The sequence below is a fragment of the Pempheris klunzingeri genome, unplaced genomic scaffold, assembly GCF_042242105.1.
Source record: "Pempheris klunzingeri isolate RE-2024b unplaced genomic scaffold, fPemKlu1.hap1 Scaffold_286, whole genome shotgun sequence".
In the NCBI taxonomy this organism is placed as follows: Eukaryota; Metazoa; Chordata; class Actinopteri; order Acropomatiformes; family Pempheridae; genus Pempheris; species Pempheris klunzingeri.
The window spans coordinates 9054-19908 of record NW_027255193.1 but is presented as its reverse complement, the minus strand read 5'-3'; the positions used below and the strand labels follow the sequence as shown (position 1 = coordinate 19908).

The 10855-nt window shown below is 27.5% G+C and overlaps 1 protein-coding gene across 1 annotated transcript; it reads left to right on the top strand.

Annotated features, from left to right (window-relative positions):
- Window positions 1-2224: 2224 nt before the first annotated feature.
- Window positions 2225-9968, top strand: LOC139225472 (SUMO-activating enzyme subunit 2-like). Its single transcript, XM_070856299.1, has 6 exons — window positions 2225-2392; window positions 2437-2520; window positions 2573-2643; window positions 2693-2757; window positions 2800-2900; window positions 9837-9968. Exons 1-6 carry the CDS (start codon window positions 2225-2227, stop codon window positions 9966-9968), a joined length of 621 nt encoding a protein of 206 aa, XP_070712400.1.
- The last annotated feature ends 887 nt before the right edge of the window (window positions 9969-10855 follow it).

Genomic DNA, 10855 nt, shown 5'->3' with positions numbered 1-10855 from the left:
ATACCTAAAAATATATAAAACATTGAGTCTGGTAATACAAACTGTCAACATTCCGAAAATTCAAAATTTCTCTGTTGGGCTCTCTTTAATGAAAAAACGCAAAGGATCGTTATGTACTTGTTATTATAGATGTAAATATCTAAGTAGGTTGGTACTTGTTATTTTAGATATAAGTAACTATGTAGGTAGATACTTATAGATGTAAATATCTAAGTAGGTTGATACTTGTTATTTTAGATATAAGTAACTAAGTAGGTAGATACTTATAGATGTAAATATCTAAGTAGGTAGATGATTTTCCACTGGGGTGCACAGATAATGAAACACTTGATATATGTATAGAATGCGGACATATGACTTAATGGTATAGGCTTAGCTCGAGACTATGTGCCGCCTACTGATTTTGGTCTCTTGTGTCCATTAATCCGAAGTTAGTAGGAACAACATGGTGATTATATGTTTCTATAAAAAACATTATAACTCGTACTTGTACTGAGAGTATGAAATCCATTATTGATGCACTAGGGTGCGATAATAAATTCCAGTGTCAATCGTTTGATGATTCTCATAGATCCAACGTTCAACAAATCGATAGCGTACAGTTGGATTCTCAAAAAAGATGACGTATAGTGGGTTAAACTCCCACAGAATAATAAGTCATAGATGGGTGTATTATGATGAATAATTCCGATGTGGTTTTATGAAGCGTTTAATAAAGCAACTATAGTTAATGTAAACTTCACAGTCTAAAAAGAAAAAGCTGCGCAACGAGTTTGACCTTGCAACTGAAAAAAGCTAAATGTATGGTGAACAATATTATTTCAAGGTTTGCTTTCCCACAGAAATTTCACTCAGAAAAAGTATTTAACTTTAAAAATGACGCTATACGTGAAATTGGACACTTTTTTTAAGAATCAGATAATAAAAAAAGTGGTTATCATCATCAAAAAGCAATGAATAGTGTGACTAAGAGACTAGTCTAAAATTTACGATAAAAACATAACACTCTGCCTTCATAGAATTCCGAAATTTTAATGAATAACAAATATTTTCTGGCTCTTTTAGCATCTTTAAAAATAAAAAGACACCATGAAATATTCACTGGCATGTCTAACCTACAGAATCGAACTACTTTTCATAAAACACAAATTGAACTATCGAAAACAGCATTTCAGAAAATATTCTCATACAAAAATGTATACATTTAGTTTTAATTAAAAAGCTTATATGAATGAAGAAATATTGTCACCGAGAATATCAAAAAACTCAAATCAAACTTAAAAATTTTAAAAATTTTAAAAATTAGCAACTATATACTTTATTAGACAGTCAAATATCGTCAGTAGCACCTAAACTCAATAGCCCTTTACTTTTTAAACTATAAGAAAGACCCCGTAAGTAATTACAAAATATGAAAAATAATTATGTATATTTGACTATCTAATAAAGTCTGAAATCCCTATTAACAATCAAGGCTAACTCATAGACAAGATTAGGAGGGAATATTAAACTTCCCATCAGATTCTTAACTTAGGTGTAATACACATAAAAATCATAAAAAATTAAATATGCGCAGCAGAACAAACACGATCTGAAGAGATGCAATATCAGTTAAAGTCATGTGACTGTATTTTACAATGTATAAAAGATGGATTATCATTAAAATGACGTCATACTTTAGAATAATTATATATAAAGTTTTGTAGCTTTTGTTAATTACATATAAAATAATATTTTATATTACATTCATAAATTCATAGTACTTCTCTAAAATTAGACTTTATTGTTAATGGAGCAATGTAACAACAAAAAAATGTAACAAATGTATCGGTTGCTAATGAGCGAGATAGAGGCACGTGGTTTAAAAATATTCGTATTTATGTGCGTTAGTTTTTTCTGTTTACAGCACACAAAATAATAGATTTTTTATATACAAATATTCCGTATATTTATAGGGAGAAAACGTAAGGTTTAGGATTCTTCATTTTAGATATCATCTGATACACCTGAATAAATATCTATTTTTTCAGAAAAATCAATTTTAAAATAATATTTTTTCGTTAAATTAAAATTGTGTGTAATTTAAATAATTCTTAAATATTTCTAAAATAATAATATTTCATTTTTATTTTCTTTTTAATAATTTTATTGATTCGCACATATTTTTTATTCATTTATTTATTATTTCATAAAAATATATTAATTTTTTTTAAAATAATTAAGAATGCTTAAGAAGATAATAGAATACCACCATCATAAACTTGCGTGCGATTTAATAATAAAATTAATGGAATCAGCTGCTGGAGTAAAATTGTTAGTTGTTGGTGCGGGAGGAATCGGTTGTGAACTATTGAAAACATTAGTCGTATCAGGATTTGAATATATTGAAATAGTAGGATTTTCATTCAATTTAGTTTTTATATTTTTTTAATTTAGATTGATTTGGATACAATTGAAGTTAGTAATCTAAATAGACAATTTCTTTTCAATAAATCCCATGTTGGCATGTCTAAAGCCAAAGTATAAAATCAGAATATAATAATAAATGATATATTTATTTATAAATGAATAGGTAGCAAGTGACTCGATCTTAAAAATGAACCCAAATGCATCTATCATTGCTCATCATTGTGATATACAATCGTAAAATTATCACACAAATCTAAAAATTTTCTAAATTAATGGTATAAAGGGATAAGTTTGATATTGATTTCTTCAAATCGTTCAATTTAGTTTTAAATGCATTGGACAACCGAGGTTAATACATCAATTAAATATTTTAAGTAATTAATTGAATAGCTGCAAGAAGTCATGTCAATAAAATGTGTATATTGTCGGATGTAGTATTAATAGATGGTGGTACTGCTGGATTTTTAGGTCAATTACATGTTATTAAAAAGGTAATAATATTTATAATTAAATGATAAATGTAATTTAAAAGTTGTGTGAAATCACATTAAAGCATTTTGGCAGATCCTCTCTAATAAATGTTGCATATAGCAATTGAATTTATATGTAGCAAAATATATCGAATACGAATAAGGAGTTAAATGAAAAATTAGATTTTTATTTATAGAATTTATAGTAGAATATGTATTTTAATTAACATGGATCTATTGTTATTGAATTTCTATGACTCTTTGTCCATAATATATGCATTTAAAGATTATTTTCTAATATGTTAATAATAAAGCTTCAATTTTCGTTAATTTTTTATTTTTCTTATAATATCTAATTATTTCGATTCAAGTAATAAAATGATCTTTTTATCATTCAAGACTTTAAAGTTGAGAATATTTTTTTATAATATCTAATTATTTCGATTCAAGTAATAAAATTATGTTTTTATCATTCAAGACTTTAAAGTTGAGAATATTTTTTTATAATATCTAATTATTTCGATTCAAGTAATAAAATGATCTTTTTATCATTCAAGACTTTAAAGTTGAGAATATTTTTCTTATAATATCTAATTATTTCGATTCAAGTAATAAAATGATCTTTTTATCATTCAAGACTTTAAAGTTGAGAATATTTGAGGAATGATATATTTTTTTTTGATTCGTTTGATTTTTATTTTATTATTAAAGATAAAAATTTTATTCGATAATTATCGAATAGATACTTCACTTTCCTCTTTATAGTCCTGTTATGATTGTTAGTAATTGGACCGTTGCTCAGGTCAGGTAATTACACGCGATTTTACTCCGTTTAATGATGAATATATTTTACTTGTTGAAACTAATTTTTTAGATTTATATATTTTTGTTATAATTAAGCAGTTAACATTTAAATAGCTATGTTTACATATAAAATACGATGTTTCTAATCATCGGAGTGGCTTAACTAGACTAGATTAGATTGTGGTCAACTTATCGTATTTGTAACCGCTTAATCTTTTATAATTACAATAGACAATTTGATATATTGAAAAATGAAATATTACTGATATTTTATAGGTGCAATTATTTATCTACTGAGGTAGATAAAAAATGATTTAATACATTAATAGAATTTTCTGTATAATGTGAAATGTTTTTGTAGTAATAGTCTCATTTTTAAATGGATTTCACTTTATTTTTAATAGTCTTGTCTGTATTATGCTAAGGTTACATTGCATAATAATTGACCTTTGTAACAAATTTCAAATTGGCAAGCAATAATAACTAGTATATGAGTTAATAGAGTAAGAATATGTAACTATTTAAATTTATAAACATTTTTTACTTTAGCGTATGACAAATTTGAATAAGCTAATTTTTGTCATTACTATAACATCCATTATTAAACATAAGTTTTCCTTAAATCACTTTTGGATAATCTGAGAAAAATGACTGATTATGAAACAAAGCAGTTTATTTTTATAGAACAGAATTATTTAAATAGCTAATGAAATAGCAAATGTAACACTCTATCAGTTAAAAATTTTATTCATTTGCAAATCTGTTATTTTATTTTGCAGTAATAAAATTACTTAACTTTGCAATAATAACCACGATTTAAAAGGTCAAATTAAAATATTGCGCCTCATAATATCAATTTGTAAATAAAAAGAAGTTAACTAATGTTTTTGAGTTAATCACAATTTCTTCTGTCATATAGCATCTCCTTTATAAGATTTCTAAATGCTGGAAAACTTTTTATTAATTAATCTCCTGTAATTAAAGATGCATAATTGCCAAATAATTAAAACAATTTTGTTTTTAATTATTAATTTTTCTATTTATTTTTACGCCTAATTTAATTAAGACGTCTTACAGCAGTAATGTAGCGAAAGTGTCTGGTCAAATATTTTTTTTATCGAAAAAGGTTTCATGAGTCCCCACATTTGCAGATATAAGCGAACATTTCGAACCAGTATCCAGGTGCGGGTCTACTTTTTGGTTAAACATTCTTACCTCAATGCAAAACTCATATATTTTATAAAATACATTATTTGTAATTTATAGGCGCATAGCAATACAAGAAAATTAATCAAGACCGTCATTTTTATTATCTTTACTATTTCGAATAATGTTATTAATAATTCTTTTGGATCTGCGTGTCTCCAAATATTCTTCCACATTTAGGCATTTACATTTTTTGTTAAAATCATTTGTTTGCCACATATTTAGCATTACAGTTTGTTATCACTTCTAATAGCATTAATAAATATCTAATGTAGAGATAATATATAGCTGGATTTTTTCGACAAATGTCTTAAGGTCGTAATTTATCTCTGTTGCTATGATTGGTTTGTACACAGCTGGCACAAGTCGCAGTAGCTTTGGCCTAACGAGGAAAATTTAATGTTCCATCGTAGTGTTTGGTCTCGCGTGCATACTAGCTTCATTCACCTAGTAGTATATAGTTTGACATCCTTGTTAGGTAAGGTAGATGCAATTTCACCAATTCTGTCGTAATTCTCTATTCGATAGATTAAACAATAATATTAATTGAACAACAACTAAAGTATTATCTATGTTGTTTATATGTCTGTATGTGACTCAATCAAGATAACATATTTAAGTATTGGCGTCACATATAGCGAATATAAATTATTATATGTAAATTTAGGCACTCCTGGAGTAGTGTGGACCCTGCGTAATCCACAATAATCTCATAATCCCTAAAATGCGCAAAGATTTAAAAACAAGAAAAAAATAATTTATAATGGATTTTCTAAAGAAATTTGTTCAATAATTTTATTCATGACGGTTAACCCGTCCTTTCCATGAAGTTCACGCCACATAAATTCGTCGAGATGGCTAGCAAGAGTTGATGTTTGAACTCCACTCATTTTTTAAATTTTCTTTTACAATTTTTCCAATAACACTCGACATGATTGGTGTGGACACCAGTTATCGGATCTTTAAAATAACGAGAATGGTTTACAGTGGAGTGTTGATAAGGAGGGTCTACAGGAATCTCGAATATTTTGTTATATGAACTCCATTTATCTGAATGTATAATACTTCCAGGCTTAATAAATCGTTCAATGTAACATAAAAGTGTATTTTCAGACCTGCCTTCAACTAAAACAACAAACCCTCTCTTATCAACAACGTCATAACCGCCGAAAACCCATCTCTGTTTAGGCCACCTGCCTACATTATGTTTCGCTTTCGCAATCAATGACTCGTCGATCTGGACAATATGATCGACACCACTTATTTTATATTCATTCTGTATCAGATTTCTAGAGCAAACATCTCTAAAAAAACTGATACCATGAAATAACAGTCTTTTCGTCGAAAGAAAATTCTTCAACTGATCTGAAAACAGGCCTGTCAGTGGCCCATGCATAACAAATCTTTAAAACGTAGTCTGGAATTTTCAAGAATTGTTTTTGATTTTAAAGACACTTTAATCATCTTGTGTGATGGGCACCGATATATTTTAGAGTCTCGATATCTAATCATCGACATTTGTCTTCCACACTGAGAACATAATGGTGGATTTATTCTCAATATCCCTTTAGTCTGAAGATATTCTATACTAGCTTCTTCTGAGCGTATAATTGATGAAATAACTTCAAAACTCATTGAACTAGATTAAAAACCTGCGTAATCTTTTAATCTCTTTAATCCGGGTCCACACTACTCCAGGAGTGCCTAAATTTATTATTAAATTGATATCCATAATGATAACAGACCCTGTCAGGGCTTCTCAAAGATTTTTTGTATTCAATCAGACACATTTGAGAGCATTAAAAGCTCCTAGTCCCATTTTGGGTGTTTCCGTCGGCATAAGTTTGTTGTGGATAATTTTATATATAGCTGAAAAGCAAATAGGCATATGCTTTTCAGCGGAAAAATTTTCGAGAACAATAATCGCTTCCACTTCCTCCAGTTGAAGTTCAGTTTATGAATTTAGTAGATAATTCATTGATTTTTATTCTGCTATAACTACAATAGTTTTTTAACCCTGTCACCAATGTGAGGCATCAGCAAGGACAAACTTCTAAGTGATTAACGAATATTAACGACTATTGATTTTTTATAAATTTTTATTTGCTAATCTTAACAATATATATATATATATATCACAATTCTTTATTTAAGCGTTTGGTTGTACTTTTTGAAGCAATTTTAATGCTTTAGTTGTATAAGCTTAAGCTTAAGCGCAACCATTCTTTCATATTTTCAAGGCTTACCTTTTTGTGTTATATAAAAGTCTACGGAATCTAAATTCTCTCTATGTAAACAACACTAATAACCTGTTTTTTAAATAGTGTTTATTGGATTGGATTGGAATGGAATGGAATGGAATATTCACAACTTTCTAAAGTCTTTAATTGGTTTTTGTAACGAAGTTAGGTAATTTTACTGAGCAAGAATATGATGTAATTATAGTTGGTGGCTCGCGCTAAAAGACTACATGCTCTAAAAGATATATATTCATAAGATAAAATAGCAGGCAGAGCATATGTGCTATCATGGTTCTTAAGTTGGTCAAAAGCCGTAGTCATCACGGTATAGCTAAAACGCTGTTATTCATACAGTCAACACATATTTATTATTCAGTGGTGAGATGCGAGTTTAATTTTATTAAACATATTTGTTTTGGAGCTACGAACATACTCTATCCATCACAAATGTTAGTTCTACAAGATTTACTTAAACGGAATAGGTATTTATTCTCATTCTCTAATTAATCCGGACTTATATTCTCTCGTCTCGTTTCTATCGATATTATGAAGTAATTATATCAATAGTTACTGAAGCATGCAGTTACTATTGCTTTCCTACAAATTTCAGATTGAGTGATGCATGAGACAGTTTTTGTGCCGGTAATGTAAATGGCAACTATGGGACACTTATTCTAACCATCAATCATATTACTTAACTGGGAATAAATGATAGTTCTTTTATTGCATGACTATGATTGAAATATCGATCAAAATCTAAATTTGATGTATACAGGGGGAGAATGAAAGTCGGGTACTTTCATAACATGATGTTATGAAAGTAAACGATCAAACTTGCTATGGTGATTCATATTAAGTCCACTACAATAATGGATTCGATTTTGGAGATCACGGCTTTATAACGAGGATAGTTATCAAGTTCTGCTCCCACACTAGTTTATATTACAATTTGAATAATTAAGTAATATTTGTTGATAATGTTATTCTATTTTTGTATCTATAACGCTTCCTAGATAAAATCTGCCAAAATTTAACTTGGGTATGTAATAACAAATTACTTTAAGTTGACTACTTTATTTCAAATAAAGTTTAACTTAATTCTTCCCTTTGGTATAATTTGGCACAGACTATTAAAAAGTTAATGATAATTACTGTTGCGATTAAATTTATATAAAAAATTTTGAGACTTTTTAAATAATATGAATAAACCTTAGCTACCTATTATAATCAGCACGATGACACTGCGACGTCTTCTCTTATAATTATGTTACGTGATATTTATAGATCCATTAATAATTAATACCTTGTTATTCCTATATATATATTATATATATACATACATATAGGGGTAGTATAAAAACGTATAGTATTGGCATGTTGGTACCGATATTGTTTTATGGGATTTTTATAATGCAGTCTTAACTATAATTTTAGAATTCTCCAATTTTTATTGAACAGAAACCAAATACAAAAATTTAGTGATGTGAGTGTATTAGGTTTTAATACCTTGTAATATTATGAGCTGAAAAATAATTTATTACCACTGTTGTTACAAGAAAAATATTTATAAACTATTTTAATTTGAATTATGTATGTAATTAAATAAGCATGCGCTCGAAACTTTTTATAACGCTAAAGCAGTGTCCAAAGTCACGATTAACAGAGAAAAATTAATTAAATATTGAAAGGATATAGGCTATCATATTATATTAACATTATTTCAAGATATATTAATATATATGTAATATTGAAAAAAGAATTTATTGTTCACTTTTGGCTTATCTTAATCTTAACTAGATTTTCTAAATTTTCTAAATTTTGAAGAATTTCTTGCATCTTAAGTGATTTAATATCACTTAAATCTTAATTCCATAAGAATTATTAAGTGATTTATTATCACTTAAATCTTAATTCAATAAGAATTATGGAAAATCCATTTTATATGAATATTGCTGACGATATATAGCAACACTATAAAGCATCTATTTGTAAATTTACTTAATAAATAGAAATTCATGAGCTACTCACACTAATAATCATGATTTATTTGACTAATTGTTGTAGAATGAGTAGTTATTTAATTATGTAGATTACATAGAGTTAGATAATGTTTTTGAGTACGTGCTATGATAATATAGGAATTTATTTTATATCTAAACAATACATGGGTAGATGAGAAACTGGGCTTTGCAAAAGTAAAAATATATAATAGGTTCTGAAAATTTAAAAAATTTTCGTTTTGAACTCCTGATTAAAATAAAAACGCCGTTTTATTGCAATTTTCGTTATCACTATTGCATATAATATACAGGCTAGCACAACAATAAGTCATCCTGAGATGAAATAATTATACATTATCTTATGAGAATTATACATTATCATATGAGTATCTCTCGGATAATTTCGATGAGCAGTCATCTAAAAAAATTTAAGTGCTCATTTATAGACTTGCTGAGTGCATCATGTATTAATACATGATTTCTACTTTTTGTGTAAATTAAAATCTTCAAAATAAGTGTCTATGATACAAATCTAACAACCACCCTGTTTTCATAGTTTATAGTTTATAGTTCATAGTTCATAACATTTACTATTATTTAAGTTTTATACTCCAGCTAAACACAAATGCTATTTAGTGCAAAATGACATGTATCTTAAGAGCATACTATCAAAAAAAGATTTATATATTAATTACCTTTTATAATAGTCAATAACTGCATGCTATGATTGTGAACCTAAAACTGACAATAAAACAAAGACATATCCTATCTGCACTATCCGTAATACACCTTCTGAAATGATACATTGTGTTGTATGGAGTAAATATTTGTTTGAGTAAGTTTCGTGATCTAATAAGCTGATATCAATATTCTTTTTTAAATTTCTCGATTTAGATTGATATTTTCATTGAGCTAGTGGTAATACTACTGAATTTCATAGTGTATTTGATGATGGACCTGATAATGATAAAAAAGATATCGAAGATGATGAAACTTTTCTTTTTACAAAGATTACAGAGCTCACGAATTCTAAAATATCCGTAGAAAACTTTATCAGTCGACTTATAGGTAAAGTAATTCAAAATGATGGTTGATATTTGGCAATGTTTCTAACATATCTTACATGGTTTGTATTGTAGTATTTTAAAGACGATATTGTTAATCTATTAAGTATGGAAGAACTGTGGACAAAACGTACGATGCCAACTCCTCTTAATGATAATTTCTTTAAATCTATTGATGATAACTCTGGAATAATTCTGGACTCATTTACTACTACCTCGTTAGATAACTATGTTAATATATTTGTAGAAAGGTGCGCATCTTTTAACTTTATGTATTTTTATTTTGATATAGTTCAAAAAAACTTATTGATCGTTGGCTTAAAGACAAATACATTAAGTGGGATAAAGTATATAATACAATTTAGATATTTTATAATTATTAAATAAAAATAGAATAATAAATTTGTTTGTAGGATGATGATTTAATAATTGATTTCACTGCTTGTGCTGCCAATATCAGAGCATCTATATTTGGGATACCAACAGAAACAAAGTTTGAAATCAAATGTAATCGAATTATTAAATTTTTATATATAAATTTTTATAGCAATGGCGGGAAATATCATACCTGCGATAGCAACAACTAATGCAATTATTGCTGGTCTGATGGTTGCTGAAGCACTTAAAGTAATCGAAGGGGATATAAACAAATGTCATTCCGT

Coding starts and splice junctions, on each gene's coding strand:
- LOC139225472 (XM_070856299.1), top strand. CDS start 2,225: ATGCTTAAGAAGATAATAGAATACCACCATCATAAACTTGCGTGCGAT. Junction 2,521..2,572: donor TTGGCATGTCTAAAGCCAAA/GTATAAAATCAG, acceptor ATAAATGAATAG/GTAGCAAGTGACTCGATCTT. Junction 2,901..9,836: donor AATTACATGTTATTAAAAAG/GTAATAATATTT, acceptor CTTTTATAATAG/TCAATAACTGCATGCTATGA.